The sequence below is a fragment of the Phlebotomus argentipes genome, unplaced genomic scaffold (assembly GCF_947086385.1).
Source record: "Phlebotomus argentipes unplaced genomic scaffold, Phlebotomus argentipes genome assembly contig_17, whole genome shotgun sequence".
Classification (NCBI taxonomy): domain Eukaryota; kingdom Metazoa; phylum Arthropoda; class Insecta; order Diptera; family Psychodidae; genus Phlebotomus; species Phlebotomus argentipes.
In genome coordinates, this window is record NW_026776166.1 from 1,045,994 (window position 1) to 1,068,706 (window position 22,713).

At 44.0% G+C, this 22,713-nt stretch overlaps 3 protein-coding genes across 4 annotated transcripts; 1 reads left to right on the forward strand and 2 right to left on the reverse strand.

Moving 5' to 3' along the window:
- The first annotated feature begins 87 nt into the window (after nucleotides 1–87).
- On the forward strand, nucleotides 88–8,548 carry LOC132256782 (uncharacterized). The gene is made up of 8 exons (XM_059753330.1): nucleotides 88–311; nucleotides 372–1,038; nucleotides 4,200–4,391; nucleotides 4,594–4,797; nucleotides 4,882–5,005; nucleotides 5,075–5,661; nucleotides 6,017–6,107; nucleotides 6,849–8,548. The coding sequence occupies exons 1-8, from the start codon at nucleotides 208–210 to the stop codon at nucleotides 7,544–7,546; spliced, it is 2,667 nt and encodes an 888-aa protein (XP_059609313.1). The 5' UTR covers nucleotides 88–207; the 3' UTR covers nucleotides 7,547–8,548.
- Nucleotides 1,884–6,592, reverse strand: LOC132256758 (activin receptor type-1). Of its 2 annotated transcripts, XM_059753303.1 has the most exons (6): nucleotides 6,501–6,592; nucleotides 5,982–6,087; nucleotides 5,822–5,857; nucleotides 4,583–5,722; nucleotides 4,173–4,398; nucleotides 1,884–4,113 (listed from the first exon to the last, which is right to left on the reverse strand). In XM_059753303.1, exons 1-6 carry the CDS (start codon nucleotides 6,559–6,561, stop codon nucleotides 3,964–3,966), a joined length of 1,719 nt encoding a protein of 572 aa, XP_059609286.1. In that variant the 5' UTR covers nucleotides 6,562–6,592; the 3' UTR covers nucleotides 1,884–3,963. The 2 variants fall into 2 exon arrangements, with proteins under 2 accessions (XP_059609286.1, XP_059609287.1); XM_059753304.1 differs by lacking the exon at nucleotides 5,822–5,857.
- A 416-nt stretch (nucleotides 8,549–8,964) lies between the features above and the next one.
- Nucleotides 8,965–22,209, reverse strand: LOC132256783 (arfGAP with SH3 domain, ANK repeat and PH domain-containing protein). Its single transcript, XM_059753331.1, has 10 exons — nucleotides 21,419–22,209; nucleotides 14,084–14,156; nucleotides 13,614–14,014; nucleotides 13,455–13,540; nucleotides 11,256–13,384; nucleotides 10,958–11,068; nucleotides 10,625–10,716; nucleotides 10,234–10,425; nucleotides 9,874–10,086; nucleotides 8,965–9,799 (listed from the first exon to the last, which is right to left on the reverse strand). The coding sequence occupies exons 1-10, from the start codon at nucleotides 21,542–21,544 to the stop codon at nucleotides 9,596–9,598; spliced, it is 3,627 nt and encodes a 1,208-aa protein (XP_059609314.1). The 5' UTR covers nucleotides 21,545–22,209; the 3' UTR covers nucleotides 8,965–9,595.
- Between the last annotated feature and the right edge of the window lie 504 nt (nucleotides 22,210–22,713).

A 22,713-nucleotide genomic window follows, 5' to 3' on the forward strand; every position in this document is an offset into this window, starting at 1 on the left:
CAAATGTGAAAGATGAATTCTCCGAAATAAAACAACTGAATTGCTTTTGAAGTCATAAAGACTTTCGATATTCCAGTCGTTCCAGTGTGTGGAAAATTCTCGGCTCGCCAAAAGTGTCAATTCAACAGCTGGAGTAAACAAGGAACGTGTTGAGTAAACAATAACAAGCAAATATATCTTGGATTTCTCATCCTTCAGCACGAAGGAATGGAGCGCGAGAGCGATGACGATTTGTTCATATTGGACGACGTTGTGGTGAAGGAAGAGCCAACAATTGACGACGAAGAGACATATTATGAAGAGGAGGAAAAGTGAGAAGTTCAATTGGCAAGGAAAAAATGTTCCAAATTCATTGATTCTCTTTTTCCCAGATTCGTTTCCTCTTCGGACGTTCCTCTGGAGATCAAGCTTGAAACCTCCTCCCCGCTTCCCTTTCCTGATGGTGTGACTTCCAAAATGGACAGTCTTCTCAACTCTCTGGAGGACAACATGAGAGATCCGCACTGCGGAATCTGCTACAAAAAGATGCTGCATCTCTACGAGTTCATCGAGAGCCACACGGCGCCCAAGATTCCCTGTGACTTCTGCGAGAAGAGCTTCGCCAGCGTGACTTCGCTGCAGACGCACATGAGAGTCCACATCAAGAGCTCGAGCAAATACCAGCCCGAGTGCAGAGTCCAGCATCCGCAGCACTACACGAAGAGAAGACCCAGCGCGAACCTCTTCAAGTGTCCCTTCTGCCCGCGCAAGTGCATCAGCAACAGCCAGCTGCGGAACCACCTGGCGTCGCACAGCAACGAGCGCCCCTTCGTCTGTGCCATCTGCCGCAAGGGCTTCAAGCTGAAGGACGCGCTGACGCAGCACGTGCAGATCCACGACAAGAACAGGCCCAAGTTCGAGTGCCAGATCTGCTCCGGGGAGTACGGCTGCATCTACTACTTCCGGAAGCACCTCAAGAAGATCCACAAGATAACAAACACGCACCCCTACGAGCAGGAGGCCATCAAGTATCCTGACTACACAAGACTGCCCGAGTACTGAGCAATCCTCCAACACTCTGCCTGACTAATCAAATTATTCAGTGAATTTTTATAGTGAAATTGTAATAGAAAAAATAGTTATTATTTATCCTCTTATTCTTATAAATCTCATCAATAAAGTATGAAAAATGTTCCTATTGGAAATTGTTTTTTAATCGAGGGTTGCTCAAGTGGAAGAATGGACGAGAATGACAGGAATGGATAAAATTCTTGATTAAATTCAACATCAAAAACCCAAAAAATACGCGAAATATGTTGTAAATATTCCGTTTTTCAGTCGGAATTAAAGATTTTCTACTATTATTTGTTTGGAAATCGCATTTTCGCGCCATTTTCCTCCCTTTTTCACACATTTCTCTTTGACTTCCTAAAAACTTTCAAAGTTTTTACAGCATTTACAACATTTAGAATAGTTTCAATCCCGAGAAATGGACATTAAAGCGTTAAAAAGAATTTAGGAGTAAAAAGTTAGTGAAAGAAAAGAAATTCCGAGCATCAGATTGGGTAATTGGAAATAATTCTTGAAGAAATTGAGGGAAAATGCCAATTATATAGGAATTAAATGAAGTAAAATATACGAAAAAAGAAAGAGAAGTGAAAAAGAATTGTAAAAAAGCGCAACTGAATGAGAATCGAACCCGCGACACTTTACGATCTTGTGCTAAATTCTCACAATTCCTACAAATATTTCTAACCTTTCTATCCGATTTCGAAAACACAATTTCGAATTAGTTTTGGAGGGAAAAAATATTCCGAAGAATGGATCGAATGGCAAAATCGTGATAATCACGATTTTGCTTTTGATTTTGCCGCAAACAGATTTAAAATAAAAGACATTTCAGATTTATTTTTGTTAAAAACTATATATTGCTTATGTTAATATAAATGAGGATTTATCCTAAAAACATACATGATTTATGTACAAATGAGCTTACAAGTGAATATTTCGCACAATGAGCAATTTTTTTTCTCTCTTTCTTCCCAAACATGAATGCTGAGGATGGTAAAATATGGTTTGTTTTTCCTTCTCAATTCTCTCTCTCGTTCTCTTGCGTTCTCTTGCCTTCTCTCTCTCTCTCTAATGATTTCCCTTCGTCAATATGTATTTTATGGCTTGAGTATATAAATTAATATGTCTCATTTGGATATGTGACTCATTAAACAATTTCATAATTGCTTCACATTAAATATGTTTAAAAAGTTGCCAACGAGTGACAATTTCCATTAACGAAATTATGGCAGAGATTTTTTCTTTTTTCATAAGAAATAATATATGATTTGTGTGTAAAATCTTACTGGATTTCATCAGTGAAGAGACAAAATGATAAATCTACGTAATTGAAATATGTTTGAATTGATATGGGGAGGAGAAAATGATGAACATGTTTTCTTTTGCTGACTTCACAAAATCCTCTTTTCTCTCTCAACTACAAATTTTACACATATATTTGTTTATGGCGATGAATAAACTCCAGAGGATTCAAGAAAAGCTTCAATTGAGCTGCAATTCACCAGCTGAATTGAAGTGTTGGAGTTGAATTTTTCATAATGCTTCTTATTTAGAGAGTGAATGAAATGATTTTTTACTCAATGTTTTTCTTTCTCTTCTTTCTTTTTCTTGGAGTATAGAATTAAATACAATATAATATGTTTATAGGTACTGCAACATTCAATATTTTCTGATATATCTTGTCTGATTTTCACGTTTTTTTCTTCTTCCATCAATATAGTAATTCTTGATACTCAAATTTAAAGATAATTGCTAAGAAGTTTACGTAACTCAATGATTCAGTGTTAAATATGTATTTTTGTATTCTCTCTCTCTTTCTCACTCTAGAGACATCTTTTCTTACTATAATTCTACCCTTAGAGATTTAAAAAAAAAACACACACTCACACTTTTTAGTGGGTTAAATTATGTGGCGGGAAGAGTTGGTGAATTTCTATCTTAGGTACACTTTTCCCTCATTTTCTTTCATTCTCTCTCTCTTCGGCAAAAGTTCTGAGGGATTTGCGATAATTCACAAAAATGAATCAAGAATCAATTTCTACATTTCTACGAGCTTTTTTTTTTTTCTTTAATCCTAGAGAACCTCAAACACCCTTCTTCTTCTTCTCCTTCTCAGCTACTTATTGTAAGTCAGACAATCTTCCTAACCACATTTTTCTCTACTCTTAGAAGTTAATGTTTTGTATTGTTACACAATCAATCAAATCTATATCAAGTTTTGTTGTACAGAAGTTTTCCTCTTCTGCAATTAGTCACAAAACACAGATTTCACATGCATATATTTAGGAAAATGATTGATCGACACTCTTTTTTTTCTCCTTTTATTTACATACTGTGTGCAATTCATATTTAGCCGTCAATCACATTTCCAAAGCGTGAAATGGTTTGAAGTTAGAAAGAAAAGTGTGTCTTATCTGCTGATTTTTTTCTCACTTATTCTCACACACAACTTAATAATCTTTCTTCTCTTATGGATTTCATTCACTCTTCATACGCGCGCACTCGTCGCCTTTTTGCTATTAATATAACAAGAACCACCGCGCGAAATTTCAGTCACTTTCCTGGGGATCTTCAAGGTGATTTCTTTCCTCATTCATTCATTCTCAGAGTTGCGCGACAAATTCTCTCTAAATACTTCCACAACTATAATCAATTGTTTGGTCATTAACACAGAAATTCTACACAGAGAGAAACAGGTGAAAAAAAATTAAATATATATATTCGCGGTTGGTGGAAATTAAAGCGAGGTGAACAAAATACTCGATCCCCAAGTAAAATCACCATGAAATTCCGCTCTCTTTTTAACACTACAAAAAAAAACTCTTCTAACACTTCACGGTTTCGTTAATCATGTTAAAATAAATGTGTAAAGATAGAGGCTCTTCGTCTATCGGAGGAAAATCTCCTCCTTCTTCACACCTCCTCTTCGTTCTGATGCAGCTTCACTGTAGCGTCATTTGAGGCCAATTTCTGGATTGTCTTCTTCACACGCAGCGCCGGCAGACGCACATTGGCATTCTGATGCCAACACTCGCGCATCAGCTTGCACATTCCCGCCAGGAGCTGCAAAATCCACACAGTTAGTCAAGCTAGAGATTTGGAGGGCATTTTTGAGTGCTTACAGGATCTGATGTCCATCTGTTGGACAGCGACGGGCGGTAATTGTCGCCACAGACGACCTTCTTCATGTCCTCGAAGCTGGGATCAGCAGGAACAACATCGTAGAATGGCACTTTGTAGTCCTCGGCGATGCCACAGGACAGTGTTCGGCGGCAAACCTCCCAGAAGATCAGACCCAGGGCGTAAATGTCCACTCGACGGATGGCCTCGAAGCATCCCATGTTGATGCTGGAGAGAGAATGAACAGAAAACGATTAGAACTCTTGAGAACCAACCTATTTTTCGACGTGATTGAAACTCTGAGAAGTTTTCTTGGTGCATTTTGCAAGCCAAACATCTCACTTTTATGCCTCCACTGAGGACAAAAAGCGCTCAAAACAGAGCAAGAATAAGACTTTTAAGGAAAACTCACCTTTCGTCCAGCACTTCCGGCGCCATGTATCGTCTGGTGCCGACTTTGGGATTGTTGCCCAAGTCGATTTGCCCGGTGGCCTGCACGTGAGTCACTGCCAGTCCAAAGTCAGCAATCACGCACGATCCGTTCAAGCGAATCAGGATGTTCTTGGACTTGAGATCGCGATGGGCAATCGCGGGCTTGCCCTGCTTCCCGAAGATCTCCGTGTGCAGGTGAACGAGTCCGTTGGCGATGGATAGACAGATCACCACCATTTCGTGGTGCGTGAGCGCCGATCTGTTGAGATGATCGTACAGCGATCCCAGTGGATAGTAGTGCGTGAGCAGGAGGAGTTGCGTGCAGGAGTTGCGCGACGTCATGTCCGATCCAATGTAGCCGAGGATGTTCTCGTGCCGCAGCAGAACTGTGCTGTAGATCTCCGTCTCGCGCTTCCATGACTCCTCGTCGCGACTGTAGAAGAGCTTCACGGCCACATTCTCGCCATGCCAGATGCCACGCCACACCTCGCCGTACCGCCCGCGGCCGATGATCTCCACGAGGGAGACTTGCTTGGCCAGCGTGCGCTGGATGAGCAGCGGCAGGCCACTGCCCGAGCCCGAGGTCACGGAGTGCTCCAGATACTCCCTGAGCGTGCTGTCGCCGGCCGTGGTGATGCGCAGGATGTCGTCGCTGGCGTAGTACGTCTCGGGGTCCGCCTTGTTCCTGGACACCAGCAGTCTCTTGTGCCGGCTGCGGCGCATCCACAAGTACACCACCACGCCGACGACGCACAGCACGGCCACGAGCGCCATGGCGCCGAAGATCCACTTGAGGCCCGCCGGCGTGACCGGGTCCATGCGGATCACCTCATTGATGGGCGACAGCTCGGGGAAGCTGCCGTTGTTGCAGTAGTCGCCCGTGCAGCACTCGATGTTGTACTGCCCGGAGGAGTGGCGCTTCGCGTGGCCGCCCTTGATGTTGGGATTGCACAGCACCGGCAGCTGGTCGTGCGAAGTCGTGCAGCCCCTGCTCATCCGCTCCACGCCGTAGCTGTCGCGCACGCGGGACTTCCAGCACTGAATGGCATTCTGGCACAGGTGAGTGTGGATTGTCACGTTGTTGGCGCAATCGGGAGGCTCGCAGGAGTAGCATTTGTACCTGCAGAGAAATTTCGAGGCATTCGTGAGGAGAAGGCTTGATCTGGCAGCAAATTCTAGCTGAGAAAATCTCTTAAGGATGTCTTTTCAGTTACTCTACCTTCGCTTCATTCGTCTCTTGGACTTTCTGTGCCTCCTTTTAGGGGTTTTTTGTTAGCATTTTATTGGGCAGCAAGCGATAGAAGAAGTTATTGCGTTAGGAGTGATTTACGAGACTAATTATGGGCTTTGCCAGGGAGACACTTGAGTGAAACTCTTACCTGGGATGACTCTGAATGGAGTTTTGTATTGGAAGATCTCTCGTGTGGTGCGTCTCCAAGTCCAGGTTGTCCTCATTCTCATCCAGGAGGCGTCCATTGATTTCACCTGCAATTTTTGGGCAAAAGGTTAGCCACAAATTCTCCACTTGTCCTTTGACCTCTCAAGAATGCCCTCGAGCGAGAGCGAGAGAGAAGAAATTCGTCTGGGAGATTTCCTGTCGCCCCAGCCACACCATTATCTTGGTCTCCTCGAGATGTGGGGCGTTGTTTGTTTTCTTAATCGCGCCTATCTTGCAAATAAATCACAATATTTATCTTATCATTTGTGATTTTATAATATCAATTTCCCCTTTTGACAGATTTGTCTATGCGCGTAAAAGAGCCTCCACAGTCCCTGGTCGACCAAGCGATTTTTTGCATTCACTTTTCAGCCACTCTCCGCCACTATTTCGCTACGCACAATGCGTAAAACAGTCGGCGTGGGCCCAAATAGTGGATTGTGCACAAAATTCACTCTACCTCTGCACGAATTCAGCAGTAAAAATGATATTAAACACTTTATAAACACTTCTCCAGCCATTTTGTTCCTTGGCAATTGTCAAACTCGGTCAATCTTTTATGGTCTCTTCGGGCGCTTTCGCTGCTTTCGCGACAGATGGCGCGATGCGAGATGGGTGGGAAACTCGGGTGTTTGGGTGCATTTGGAGACTTTCTCATCAACACACCGCGTCTTGACTGTGAACGTGACAGTTTTTGTCTCCAGAGAAATTGTGTATTTGGGTGACAAAAGAAGTGCAATGTTTTTATTTTGACTAGCTTTCGCCAGCTAAATGGTAGTTTTGTGATCAAGTGCGAATATCTCCAGAGACGCAAGGACTATGGACGGCAGTGGCGTGAAGGGCAGCACTAGTGACTTCATCCTGCCGCCGTTCTGTGTGAAGCAAGAGGGCCAGTTCGCCCCGATCAGTCCGCCGGACTTCATGTTCGTCGACCACTTCCTGGGCCTGGATCCGGCCAACATGAGCATGAAGCTGATGTCGCTGAGTCCCCACGCGAAGGCGGAGCACCACCGGGCGCGCGAGCCGGCTGGCGGGAGCGGCGAGCCGGCTGGCGGAGCGCCAGTGAAGAAGGAGCCCGCGGAGGAGGGCGGCAAGGTGTACCAGTGCCCAGTGTGCATGCGGATGTTCACGAACAGCTACCACCTGAAGCGCCACCACCTGATCCACACGGGCGAGAAGCCCTACATGTGCACCATGTGCCAGATGAAGTTCAACAGGAACGAGCACCTCAAGAGGCACATCCTCACCCACACAAACTCCCGGCCATTCCTCTGTCCGGCGTGCCAGAAGACGTTCACGCGCAACGAATACCTCAAGCGCCACAAGATGATCCACACCGGCGAGCGGCCGTACAAGTGCATCTTCTGCAGCAATCGCTTTAGTCGCAACGACCACCTGAAGAAGCACCTGGCCAGGATCCACAAGGTCACGCAGCCGCCGTCGCCCTTTCTGCCGCACCACTTGCCACCGCCCCAGCCACTCTCTCTAGTCACCACGCCGCCATGAGGAGCGCCGCAATTCCACGCCATCCAGCGCCGCCGCAGGCGCCCGAACACCTGCACTGAAGCAGGAAGCGCAGGAGACGAAGCTGACACGAGTCGCTTCATTTCTTCTCTGGGTTCACTTTGGCGGGAGAATTTCTAAGCCTTCCCTCTGCGGAAACTCCGCCCCCAATCAAGCCACGCCCCCTTTTTGGGGTGAAATAAACTGGATATTCGCATGATTCATTTGGATATTTTCTGAGATCTCTATCTTGAGGTGGAATTATTAAAATCTGACATTCTGAGAAGAAAGAAATACAAAATTATCAAAAATCACGAAAACAATTGCAGAAATCGTGCCATTTTTTTTTTAATAATTCTCAGAATGTGGCGTAAAGATAGGATTAACCGAAACATCTAATATGTATCTTGAGTCGTTCATCATTAAGTTAAAGCTAGAAGCTAGAAATGTGTGAAAATGGAAGGAAAATGGCGCGAAAATGCGATTCCCAAACAAATAATAGTAGAAAATCTTTTATTCCGTCTGAAAAACGGAATATTACATCATATTTCGCGTTTTTTTTTTTGGGTTTCTGATGTTGAATTTTATCAAGAATTTTATTCATTCCTGTCATTCTCGTCCATTCTTCAACTTGAGCAACCTTCGGGAAATTCATTAAGACAAGATTGACCAAAATGTCCAAGAAAAGCTCTGGAAATAGGGCTTTTCAATTTGGGCATAAAAATTCTCTCGCTAAAGTGTGAACCGCGAAAGCCTCTTTCTTCAGTGAAGTGCATATAAAAAAAAAACATCCCCAGAGTGAATTTATGTGATTATTCTTTTATCATGTCTTTAATATTCTTGAGAGAAGCGAACTATAATAGTGATTTTTTCCTTCGAATACACAATGTCACTTGTCCTTACAGTGATATATCATTCTTTGGTTCATAAGATAAATTTTTTTTTTGTGTCAAAGTTCATTCTCTTGCTTTCTAAATATATAAATATCGAGTATTTTGAAAAGAAGTCTCTCATGTGTTTGTTTTTTTCTTCTTGTGTGTGTGACTCTTTTTTTGCTCCATTTGAAGGGAGGAAAAATACATGAAAAAGGATTAGAAAGTACATAATATAGTTTACAAAAAGGATACAAAAGTAAAATAAAAATGTTATACTTGTATAAAAAGGACGCGCAAAGTCTGCACATGGGAGAAATTGGAGGAAAAATGTATAGCAGTAAAAAGTGTACTAGTAACTTATAATTCTGTCTCATATAGTGAACTTTTTCTTTTTTTGTCTTAAGACCTATTAAAAAAAAAGAAGAATTAAACGTTACAACATTCACAATATATCATGTATACGTGTTTTTTTCTGCATATCTTCCTAAATAGTCATCTCTCTTTTAAATAACCTCCTCATCATTCTTAATCATATCTCATTATTTCTCTCTGTTTTTTTCTTCTTCTTCTTTAATATATATATATTTTAATAATACTCTTTCTCTGTGCCTCTTGATCAGCCAGGAAATCTTCCTGCTTTCCCCGCCCATTTGTTGTCTCTCTCTTTCTCTACAAACTCTCAAAAAGACAAAAAGAAAACATTTTACAACAAGCGTCTTTTTCTTGAACATCGTTCCTTATTTCATATTTCAACATTCATTATGATTTCTCTGTCTACCTTTCTTCTTCTTCTTCTTTCTCTCTAAAAACTTCTACACATTGTGGACTTGTTTCTCCCCTTTTTTTTTTTGATACTCTTGTATTTTTTTTGTGTTTTACTGGTTTCTCTCTCTCTCTCTCTACAATGACTACAGACAAATAATTTGATTTCTTCCATTGAATATATAGTTTTCTGGCTACAGTTTCGCTTCCATTCTAAATAAGTAATATTTACAATTATGGCAGCATGTATTGTTTTCAGTTACTTCATTGTTCTCCCATCCTGTGGTGTTGATTCCCAGGAATGAGATTGTGACTCTTGCGCGATTCTCTTTGTCTTCCTCTTTCGCTCTTTCTTTCTCTCACTGTGATGGAATAAAAGGTGTGTGACTTTGAGCAAAACGAGCACGGGAAAAGCTTAATCGGGCAACATGTGGACAAAGCTGACGGGAAACATGCCGCGTCTTGAGCTGTCGCCCTCAATTTCACCCTCCATCCAGTTCTCATCGTCCGTCTTCTCGTTGAGCACTATCAGGATCTCGCCCTCCTTGAACTCCAGCTCATCGTCATTGTCCGCATTGCAATCGTACAGCGCGCGACATCGCCGAAAACCACTCGTGGTCTGAAAACAAATCAGTCCAAAATCAGTGCATCTTTTCTCCCAGGAAATCCCAGGAATCTCAATTCCACACTCACATAGCTCTGCAAGTGATTGCTTCCCTTGCCACCCGACGATTTGTAGTGACTGTAGTTTGGCGACGAAGTGTCTATCGTGAGATTTCCACCGCTGCTCGAGTCCAGCGAATTGTCCAGGACACCTGATGACAAATCCAAGTCCAGAGATCGCGAGTAGTCCAGTAAATCGCCAAAGTCACTGCCGCGCAGTGGTGATTGCTGTTGATCCATCAACTGAAAGAGTTTTGCATCAATTCCAAATGACACTCAAAGCGCACAATTTGCATATTTCAGGAAAACACAACAAAAACAAAAACCTAAGCCAACAATCAACACATAAACGGACAGTTAGTAAGAACAATCTAAGCTTATGAGTGGTTAGAAGACACTCCGTCTTTTGCGTGATTTTTGCGAGATGACTGTTGAATGGAAATGGTGGCGCGACACCCTTCGGGACAATATCACAAAAGCCACTTTTACCACCCCCTCCGTTCTTGGCGTCTCACTCCGCTCAACAGGGATAAATACCATTAAATTTATGGGTTCTTTCACCGCCAATCTCGTACTTTTACGCTGTAGAATAATTATTTATTCAACATAATTGATAAATAATAAAATCACATTCCAGAGTTAAAAAAAAATGGATTCAGTTCTGTGACTATTAATTGTGAAGTGTGCGTTTTTGTGTGTGTGTGTGTGTGTATAAAAGAGTTATGGATTAGTTTTGTTTCATCTTTCTCCCATTCTTTCGCCACTTTAGCGAGAATATTACCTTCCTCGGTGGTGCAATCGGACCTCCGTCATCCAATGAACTGATACTCTCATTTGACTGGCCATTCGACATGCCGCGATCCAGCGATGTGGCTAATTGGGGAAGAGAGAGGCGCTCATTAGTAACACATTGGGAATTACCAACTTCTCCTCTAATCGCGCGCGCCCTGGGATAATCTTCACGGATGGGAAGAAGTCAATCATGCCGCAATAAGCGGATTATTGCGATTTCTCCAAGTCAAGGATGACTTTTGGTCAATTTTAACGACTCCTTCCCCGAGAAGGGTGTGAATGATTGAGAGCGGAGAAAGAGGCTAATGAGGACTTTGCCTACCATGTCCATTATTGGGCGGTCCTGGCGGTGGGAGACGCGGCCTCAAGACATTCTTGTCCACTGGCTTTAGCGTTGGAATCTCTCCAGTTGGCAGGACGAGTTTAGCTCCAGCTGAAACGGGGAGAAAGCAGAAAAAACTCTAAATTAACCCCTTCCATTGCGATAAATCACGAATTAAATGAGGGGATTTTAAAGTATTCAGCTTGGCAATTAGGGAGAAAATTGAAGACACTCAACTGGAGCGCCCAAGGATAAATGGGCGGAGCTTTTGACAGGGCGGAGCTTCGGAGTTACTCACCCAAGTGAATGTTCCGACTGCCGATGGACTCCCCGCTGGGCGATCTCTTGTGCGTGCCCCAGGATGGCAAGAGATTGCCGGACGGGTCGGTGGAGACGTCATACTTGTGCTTGTCGTAGCGCGCCTGTTGCTGCGCCGGCATCAGAGGCTCAAAGCGCTCGTAAGTCTTGTTGTCATAGTGGAATGTCATGCCCTTCCCACCGCCACTGTCCACGGACGAGGCGTTGCGCAAGTGTGGCAGCGTGCTGTACATCTCGGTGGTCTTCTGGGCGCCTGCACTGCCGCCCGAGCGCGCCTCGCTGGACTCCACGTGACGCTGGGCGTGCGGCAGCGTGCCGTAGATCTGCTGCTGCGCCGCCGAGGCGGGCGGCGGCGCGGGGGCTGTGCGCTTCTTCAGTGATCCCACGCCGCTGCTCACGTTTGTCTTGCGCGTCTGATTGCTGGCCACCTGCTTCATGGCACTCATGGAGTTGGGACTGGAGCCGCCGGCGCTGCTCTGCGGGAAGCAGATCTGATTCTTGGGACTCGTGCCGGCGGCGCGCGGATTGCAGCTGGAGCTGGGACTAGAGCCACTCTGGATGCTGTCGCAGGTGGAGGAGCGCGAGCGCAGGGCCACGGGCGAATCGCCGCCGGCATAGCTGGGCGGGCGGCTGCGGGACTTTCTCTCGTCGATCACCGTGTCGTCATCGCTGAAGTCCGTGCTGCCGTCGTCCGGCGGCAGATTCCAGTCCGTGTTGATGTGATCGAAGGCGCTCTTCTCGCGCCTGATGGCACACTCAATCAACTCCTTGCAGGCATCGTGGCCCATCTCCTTGGAGATGTCCAGCGCCGTCTTGTTCATGGAGTTCTTCAGCTCGTACTCCGCTCCCGAGCGCAGCAGCAGCTTCATGCACTCCTGCCGATCGTGCAGGGCGCACAGATGCAGCGGCGTGTTCTTCCCGGACATGTCCATGGGGCCAGGCGGATTTGTGGCCTTGTTGAGCCCATGAGCCGGCATGTTTTGGATGAGGAAGTCCACAATGTGCAGCGTGGAGCCCATTTCGCGCAGCACACCCAAGTGCAGGGCAGTTTCACCGAAGTCCGACGATGGCAGCACGCACGTGAAGTCCGCTCCCTCTGCCCACACTTGCAGCAGCAGACTGAGGTCGGCATTGATGATGGCCTGCTCGAGATCAGCACGCAAATCCCTGTCGTCGGCGCACGTTCGCATGACATAGCGCTTGGCCACGTACTTGGCGCGGATGAAGTCGTAGCGCTCCTCCATCGTGCTCTCGGGCGTGAGCTTCATCTTGCCCAGCGTCGCCTCCATCACCTCATTGAGCTGGCTGTTGCCCATGGCGCGTGCGATGAGCAGATGAGCAGTCGTGAGGTTGTCCAGCGTCAGACTCTGGATGCGAGAGTGATGCACGCCCAGATCCCGGTGCACTCCCGAGCACTGGATGCACACCAGGATGCCAAAGTTGAGACTGATCCACGTGACGTCATTGCGAGAGCCACAATCGCAGCACTGATCGTTTCCAGGGAGGTTCTGCACGTATCTAATCACCGTCTTCTGCAGCTCAATCAGGCTGGGCGACATTTGCGGATTGGCGTGCTGGAAGGCCTTGGCCAGCGCCTTCTCCTTGCAATTCACCAGCACCGCCATCCACGCCTTCTGGTCGGCCTCGTCCTCCGCCTGGAAGTGATACGGACGATTGTAGCTGATGAGGTCGAAGCCTCTCTTGTCGTCCGGCACCGGCTTGATTTGGCACGTGAGCAGATTCACGCGCGTCGGTGGCTTCGTCTCGTCCGCGTGACAAATGTCCAGGAAGCCGTCGGCTGTGACGCGGCAGCGACGCTTCTGCCACACCCTCCTGACCTTGCCTTCGCTCTTCTTCAGCAGATGTCCGGACCTGGTGATGCCGTGATTCTTGTCGCCCTGCAGCTGATGCAGCGAATAGCCGGCGCCCTTATCCGTGATCACATGCTCGACGCGGTCAAAGTCAGGCGTGCTCCTGAGCAGTGTCCTCAGCTCCAGCAGGCGCTTCCGCTCCTCATCCTGCTTCTGCTTTATGCTCTGCAACTTGGCACTCAGATCGTCAATGTACGTGCCGAAGTGGGCGATTGTCTTCAGGCCATCCTTGAAGTAGCTGAAAAAGCATGAAAAGATCTCTGACATCAAGTGTGTCTGCGCAGGCAGTGAAGAGAGGATGCACTCACTTGTTCTGGGCATGGTAATACTCCACAAGATGCTGCAGCAATTCAATGCCCTTCTTTGTCTTGATCTCATTGAACTTTATCAAATACTGCGAAAGAAAGGAAGAAAAGGACATTGAGTGATCAGAGGAAGGACGCGCTAAAACAGTGTCAAGGACTCACTTCACACATTTGTATCTGAAAGACGCGCCTCTCCTTCTCCATCTCATCCGCAATCTCGGCCGGTGTCACTTCTGTCCTGATCCATCCGGCCTCCTTGGCCTGGCTCTTCTTCTCCTTCTCAATCTTCAAGAACTTCGACTCATAATCCTTGGCCGCCTTGTCGAAGGGACGCTTCATCTCACCCTTGACACCCCTCAGTTCGGACTTGAGGAACGAATCCACCGGAAACATGACAATATTGCTGATGTTCTGCATCAGTGTCTTCATCAGCGCGCTCAATTCTTTGGTGACGACGGAAAACTTGAGGAAAGCCGCCCCAATGTCGGGCTCCTCCTTCGACAGGGCCACACTTCCCAGTCTCTCCAGCGCCCGCACGAGGCACATCTCATTGTCCACATGAGCTGAAAGCGAGAAGAGGACTTGTCAGAAATCCATCCCGCGCAACAACACAATGCGATATGGCAACTCACTATTTCCAGAATTGTGAATGGCTTTAATGGCCTTCTTCAGCTTTGTCAAGCCCTCCCTGTCGAATTCCAGCGTCTGCAAAGAGGCAACGAATTGAGTGGCATTAATGACTCTCCAGCCAGTGATGAGCAAAGAAGCGAAGAATTGCAATTTTCTCTCATTGGTAATCGACCATAAAACACCCATGAAGGAATTCTTGATTCCAAGAAGCACCAAGAGACAAAGGGTTCTTGATTATACTCTCGCGTAGTTGAAATTTCCTTTGCTATATGTTCGCGAGTGCGGAAAACTTTCAATTACTTTTTTTCTATCGCAATTTTTGGTTAAGAGAATTTTTGTCTTATTTTGACTCAACATCGAAAATGAGTCTTCAATTGCTTCTATAATCACAATTCACAAAAGAGATAATGGAATAAAAATGCTCTTTATATTCATATGCATTAATCCTGCTTTTCCATTTGGAATCGCATTGAAATTCTCGAATAACTTCTTTCTTGCTGTTGTTGATGAGAAGCTAAAAATTTAACTTTTCTCTCTCAAATTTTGATTTACAACAGTTCAGGTGAATTAAATTAAAATAGTTAAAATAGAAAACTATAGTAAAATAAGAAAATCACAGTTTCTTAAATAAGATCGAAAAGACCACGCGGAGCGTTGGTGAGTAGAAAATCGACATTTTCTTGGGCAGCAGATCAGTATTTTCCCATCTCATCTGCAAGTAATTCATTGCCCTGGAGATTCCTGAGAAAATTGAGGACTTGAAGTGCTTACAAAAGAAAGATTTCTTCCATTAATTGAAGTTTTGTGAATTGATAGCGGGTCTTGTGATCGAATCTCGTGCTATTCTGCTGCTGTATTAAGAAGTATTCCTTTCCATTTATAACTCGCTCTTTTCCAATCACATATATATTGTCACTGTTTCACAGCAATTGGCAATGAAATCAGAAGAAAATTGACATTAAGATAATTAATTGCAGCCAGTTTTGCTCCTATTCACCATTGAACTTGCATTTAGCTATGAATTTTAAACACAACGGTGATAATTATCTCTGAAATGGCTATCAAGCTTGAGAAATTGCATAAACAAGACATTTAAATGAGAAACCAAGTGGAGAAAGAAGACACGAATAGCAGGAGCGATAATGAGAAACCCCACAGTTTACATACACATTGGTTTATATTGGGAATTTTTAGGTGATGCGCGGCGAGGAAGTCTTATTTGAGCGCATAAAAAGATAAAACGATCATTGAGGAAGAGGTGGGTGGTTTTTCTTTTCTGTTGTTGTTGTTGTTTTTATACGGTCAGTGGATTCATTTCAATGCAAGCGGGTCGAGGGCGGTTTTGTAAAAAAAAAAATATTTAGCTGAAAGATTTGTTGGCGGAAATTGCCAAATGTTGGTCACTTTTGCTATAAAGTGAGCAAAGAAAATTTACACACACTCAAATTGGATTGGTGAAGAATTGCTAAATACAACATCACGATCATTGAGTCTCGTCGCACAATTAAAGTTTCTTGTTAGATTGTGTCACTGAGGGAATAATGATGACATTTCCGGGCAATTTTCAGGCTTTTTTCCATCCACTGTCTTTCCCCGGTTGTTGGATGAAGCGCGCGAGTGAGAATGAGAAGTGCAAAAGGCAAACGAGTTAGTTGGGATTCTTCTTGCCAGAGAAAAAGAAAAGAAGATCTTGTGGCCTCATTCTTCTCTCCATATCGCTTCCTCTCTTGTCTTCCCACCTCCACTCTGTGACCTTTTTTCGCCATCATTCTCTCCCTCTGTCTCTCACTCTCTGTCCAATTCCTGTGTCTTTGGGAGAGTTTATGTTCTATTTAATGCGCAAATCTCGGGGAAAAAGAAACCCATCTAATAGCTTGTGGGTGTGTAGATTTCCTCCTCGCCGTTTCTCCGTCGATTCTTCATTGAATTTTCCACGGTTGCCCATCGTGTGAAGCGGCAGAAGCTGCTGATGGCACGGGCACAGAGAGAATAGATGGAATGAGTGACAGACAGCATTTTTTCAGGCCTCTCACACTCTCTCAAATATACACACTGCGAAGCGGAAACAGATGCTCTTGACAGTGTGTGATGGGCATAAGCATAATTATGGAGACTTTTCACATCACCTTGGCTAAAAGACGCCACAATAATAAATTAATAGAGATTCTGACTTATTGACAGACACAACATCTTTCCCCAATATCGCGCCGTGATATCCATCTCTCAACTCCTCTAATCTCTCTCTCTCTCCCCCTTGTTTTTCCCTTGTTTATCTGGCCACGGAGGAAAATATCTCAATCAAAATCACGAGCAATATATGCGTATCATCGTGGGAAATTGATTGAGAATTTTCCAGGGAAGGGAAGGCAAAGATATCCAGACACGCAAATCATATTTCACCGTCTCGTGAGCCACTAATGCGGCCGAATAGATTTTTTTTTTCGGTGTTGCGGTTAAGGTCGCAATCTCGCGCCTCCTCGCAGATTATCCATGTGATTATCACACACCCACAAGTGCGATGTTATGTAGCAATTGGGCAAAATGCGTGCTTGGCAGGCACTTGAGATGGATCTAATTGACCTAATAAACCTTTAGCCCTAAACCAAAGGCAAATCTTGACACGGAAAATTACACTAGATTATTACTCAGCTTGAACTTTATGGCTTTAAGCTGGGGAAAAGTTTATCAATCTGTATCTGTGTGGTATGTTGAGAGAAATGACGAGAAAAGAGCATAAAAATCAATTCCAAAGTCATTTAAATATGCATAAAAGAGGGTAAAGTAGAAGGAAAATTCTCCGAAGCCCCGCCCACTCTATTGCCCCGCCCATTTCTCAGTAAATCGCCGCTTTTCTACACCGGAATATGTAAGTGACAAGTAAAGGCATCGATTACGAATTTTATGTGATTCCTTTATTGATTGCGGTGAGAAAAAATGTGTGTTAATTTCCCAAAGTCCACTGTTTGTAGGTATTAGAAATCATTTATTGCGTCACTGCGTGTCTGCTCTAATCCCAACCATGGCTCTCCCTAATTTGTCACTGCGATCGTGTTCTTGAATATCTTATTTGTCCAATTCAAGGAAAAAAAAGATTGCGTCGTTTGATTAGAAATTGAACAAGAAAACAGTGTGCTTGCGAGATATTGGCCTTCAAAGTATGAAAGCCAGAGTGAAAAGCCTTTCCTTCGAGCGCCTGATAAGACGTTTTTTTTTATCACTTCTGTATGAATTCTCACACTTTTTTTCACCCGTTTCGCGAGTGTTGAAAATTCCTCTCGCTGAATCACCATGGCGAATGTGTTTCAGCAATAAAGAGTTTCTGTTTTTTTCTTCTTTTTAGTAGATTTTTGCGGTGAATGGAAACAGATGATGATGGGAATGTCAGCCACAGGCATCATCAATATTGACTGACTCGCCCGGAATAAACACAGAATTTGAAGCGCGCGTGCTTGAGGAATTGTTTCAGGAAAATGTGTGATGCCTCCTGACAAATGGCATATTAAATTCATTTGAATGAATTAATCAGAACTAATTGATTTCGCCTCCACTTTCGCGCACTCCCTCCATTTTCCGCAATATTGCGAATGAGGCGAAAGAAAATGGGTGTGTGTATTGTCTTTAACATAATTTTGCTCTCCAATTGACTCATTGGATGATTTTCGCACTCATTTCAAATTCAATTAGTGCTTTATTGAATTAATTTTCCCAGTTTCCTCGCCATTTTTCTCTCCCCTCTTTCACGCGCGCATTTTGATGAATGGATCGCATTTTAAGTCGCTGCCTTTCCATCAATCTTTTTCCTCTGGGTTTGTATTTTCGGGAAAATGTTATCGTGATTTTTTCACAAGATTTTTCCCAAGAGATTTATCATCATATTCACGAGGTTAATGAAAGTTTATTCACGCTGTGAATGGAAAACTGGACAAACTGTGTAAAATTGATGAATTTTCCCTCTTTTTTCGCTTCTCATTCGTCAATTGAAAATCAACTTCAGCACCGGAAATCCACTTTTGCCTTCCAATTGTGTGTACTCATCGTCTATTGCCCTCTAACTTTTTCCACCACCACCAGTGCAACCTTTAATTTCAGTCCAGAATTCCGACCCAGAGAGCGAGACACTTTAAGAAACCTTAAAGATTTCAATTCGCTTTATTTTTTTTTGCTTTTTCGAAAACTCAGTTTCGTGCCAATGTTTGAGTCTTGTTAAATAATTTTTCCACAACATTTCATCCACTTTTTTCCACATTGAAATGAAGAGTGATGTGTGTGCATGAGTAGAAGAAATAAGATCGGAAAACTACACAACACACCATAACTCTCTCATCTGCGAAAATTGTAATTCGTGTAAAAAATGGTGTAAGACACACATCGCGATGGAATAAATTACAAAATATGTACCGGAGTCACTGTCTTAATGGCCCGAGGTGAGAGAAACTTCGCACGGAGTGAGAAAAATTTACTGGGTTTCTGAGAGAGTGGAAGAAAAATTGGCCGCTCTGTGGCGATGAATTTATAATTAATGCTTCATATCTCAAACCGCACCCTCAAATTCTCTCAGAGTGTCACCATTTTTTTCTTCTTGCTGCGGAAAATCACCCAATTTTTCCAAGTTAAGTGACACAATTCCTTTGTCACTCTTTCATTGCGATTTAGCAAGAATATTGTCTTATATCACCGTCTTTTTTCCAACGTCTCTCACTCTTTGACACAATAAATTAGCTGGCGAAGTGAATGATGAAAAAAGCATGAGAAGAAATATCAAGAAATGCGTGAAGATAAGATAAATTCACTTTTCTCCGCAACACAAACGTGTGCTGGTCTTAAAAAGAAACACATCTCACACACTCAGGTGATGGGAAAGGCCAATAAACAGAAGAACTCCTCAAAAGGTATTTAATATGAAATTGTGTAATACAAATATTGCAATGAGAGAAACGAGAAAAGAGCCTCAAGAAGTATGGTAGAAAAAAAAACATACAAAGTTACAATAGCATTAATAGCTTGAGTGAATAAAAATTGCTATAATTCTTCTAATTGAATTAACCACACCTGCGTGATCTTCGACGCTTGCGAAGGGGCGACGACTCGAGGGGAGCGCGATGCAGGTTAGCAAATCAAAACAATAGTGAATTTGCATCAGCAAAACAGCCACACAAACTCACATATTTCACTCTCTTTCATACAACATTACACAGTGTTGGCAATTTTCATTCAGGAGAAAAAAAAATTAAATTCTAGATCGAATTCCTGTACAAAATAACCACAGAGCGAATTCAGCTTTAAACTGGCCTCATTTGGCCTTTTGTCCTTAAACCCCAGAGACGAGGTGATTGAGTGTGTGTGTGAGCAGCGCGAGAAGAAAGATTAAAAGTCCCCCAAGAAACTCTCCTCAATGACAAGTGATTTACCATTGATCGCATACCTGAGATACAATTTTTCCTCCCTCTCAATCCACAAAGCGCACAAGTGTGCATTTGGTATGAAATATCAAGTGAATGACACTCCCACTCGCAATTGCATGTATGAAAGTGATTTGCAAGAAAATGCTCGTGAAGAAAAAAAACAGACACTGCGAGCGAAAACGCGCGAGACGAGAAGTGAGAAGGTGTTGAAGAGAGAGAGAGAGAGAGCCTCCACTAATTTAAAATGCAAAGTGCAAGTTGTTGCTGCATTTTTACTCAATCTCACTCATTCACCATTAATTTGTCACTGCACTTTGTGGCTCTATAATTCGCATCTTGAGACTTTGCGGTCTCGTGTGTCATTGCATCGAGTTTAGCACATTTAGCAATTCACAGGGTGACTTTTTTTTTGGCAAGAGCCAGAAAATCCAATCGTCGTCATTCATTTAGCTGGCAAAACATGTTTTCTCTAAATTACTCTCTTTCACCACTTGCCATCTCAAATTTCTTCTCTCCCTCTCCTGAGAAAGATATATCAACGGAAAAAAGGGGGGAAAAAGATACTCTGTTCGTGTTTATTTGTTATAACCAAAAATAACAACTAATTTCTCAGTATGTTTAACTACAAATTGAGACGCTTTTAATGTTTGCTCTCTCTTAGCCATCCTCCATCTGTCAACATCTGTGAATATATGAAAAGGAGGCAAAAAAAGAGGCACAAACATGCCATCAAATGCGCTCTAGGTCAAGTGAAAGGGAGCATTTTTTATGTGACCGCCCTTTTGCACTCGCAATGCTCGCAATTTATCCAGCTGCGCCCCTCTTAATGATTTGCATGATAGATTATGACAATTAATGTCGTGTAATAAATTATTTTAACTCTAAAGTAACTGAATATCCCAAAATAATCAATAGAAATTATCCTATTTCATTTTTTTCCGGTGTTCAATTTATCATAAGTAATAAGTCTCTTCAAGTGTTGCATAAATGCACTTACGACTTCAAAAAAAAAACTGAGATTTCTGATGCTGAATTCCTCACAATAAATTCATTGTTTGGCTTTCTTTGGCGCTTTCAATCATATTTATTCGTATGCTTTTCTGTAACGAGTGTTGGCACAACTGGCCTAGGAAGCAACCTTGACGATTTAGCGCCAAATTTGGGGTCGTAAAAGCCACACTAAATTGTGCACATTGGAATCTATCGACTCTCCTCTTCGGCCGAACGTGAAATTAGCATACAATGATCATTAAATTCTTGACCACAACAGCGCAAGGCATAAAAAAAAGCGCTGTAATGCGATTGAATGATTAATTATTTCGAGTGGTGCACAGACAGAAATTGATTCAATCTTGACCTTTCTTGTGTGTGAAGCATCGCATGAAATGTTTGATTAAATAAATTAGAGACTCTTCTCTCTCTCTCTTCCAGGTTTTTGGCCATTGGAAATTCATAGAGCGGAGACGCGTCGCGGTGAAGGGCTTTCGAGAGCCACTTGCTGTCCATCTCGCGAGGTTGAGGTGGAAAAAGTGACCATTCAGGTTCAATTGGAGCAATAAGACATTATCTGGTGAGTCACTTTCTTTCGCCTGCATCGGCGACAGGCTCATCAGCTTCGAAGGTGGGCAATTGGGCGCGAGAGAGAGAGAGAGAAGGCTTTCCTTCCGAATGATTGCCAGTTTGGAGCACGTCCAAAGGCCATGTCAATTAATTATTTATTAATCTTACATTCTATTTCGGTCAAATCTGGCCGGTTTTCCGCGACATGCCAGCGAAGAGAAATGCAAAAGAAGCCCGATGGAATTTCTCTCGATGGGTGAAATTGAGATGCGGAGGCAAGAATTTGATAACAAGAAATCGACGAAGCGATTGAATCCAATTTCCGGTGACAATTTGCAATGGAAATCGCGCACGCGAGAGAGATCTTCTGCTCACCTCCTCGAGGGAAGAGATGGTCTGGCGACACTGTGGCATGCGGGAGACGAATGTGGATGTGGTTGGTGAGCTGTAGTCCTCGCGGGTCTCGTCCACGAACTCCCCAACGCCAATCAATCCGGGCATTTTGGGCTGGTGGAATTTCACTTTTGCACACACAAACACAAAAACACACTTTATCTGGATGGCAGAACTTCAAACGCTGTCGGCAGGACGGCTAATATCTTCACTTGCTTGAATCAATTGGCTATTAATAGCATTTTAACAGCAAAAAGGGACAACAGAGACACTGAATTTTCACAGAACTTGGCGAGATGCTGGACTCTCTCTCTCGCCTGGGCAGGAGCACTGCGCGATGATGATGGATTCTGGGTCACGCAGAGTTTCACTTTCCGAAATTCCCAGATTTTTTGGGCAATTCCACGATCCAACACGACAATCTCTCCTCTTTCACCACATCTCGTGAGGCCAGGTAGAGCAGAGGCCACCTAAAAATCACTCACTCTCCAAATATCTCCTCTTTTTTGCTCCGCACACACTTTTGTGCTCTCGCCAAGCGACAAAGAGGCGAGGGACACCACACTTCTTTTTCTTCGCCCAACCAGAGAGACACTTTTTCGCGGACACGGGGCGCTTTCGCACGCGACTTCTGACTGGGGCCCTGCCGATGAGGGGCTCAGGATGCGTGAGACACGGAGATTGGGGGCTTCTTCGCACGGGTTTTCACATAAGAAATCTTTTTCCACCTTCCTTTTTGCGGACAAACACACTCGCGCAGCCAATCTCAATGGGCCTCTGACAATCTTCGCATGACATACCCAGAATCCGCACGGCTGCCAACTGGCGCCGTAGAGCAGCGCGCGTATAACAGTCGGCTTTGAATGGCGCGACCGTTGAGTAGAGAAAGACCGCGTGGGTCAATTGAAATTGCAATGTTCAGAGAAGGAATGGAATTTTGCGAGATCACAAAATGACAATGAAAATTATGTTGTGTTTGATAATTGAATGTTTGTCCTAATTCACGCCTTCAATTGATTTCAGACCTAAAACGCCACTGCAATGGATGCCTGGAGCCTGGAGCAAAGGCTGTACGTCGTAGATCTTACAAGTACAGTGGAAATTTTCGCAAAATGATCAAAGCCTACGACGAAAGGCTCTGGCACAGTTCTCCGCCGTCTTTTGATTCCGTAGTTCCGAAGTTCCGTATTCGACACTTCTGGGCAGCACTTGTTGCCAGTTTGCTGCCGTTATTGTCCTTGTCACAAGATATCAAACGCAAAATAGAGAATAAAGAG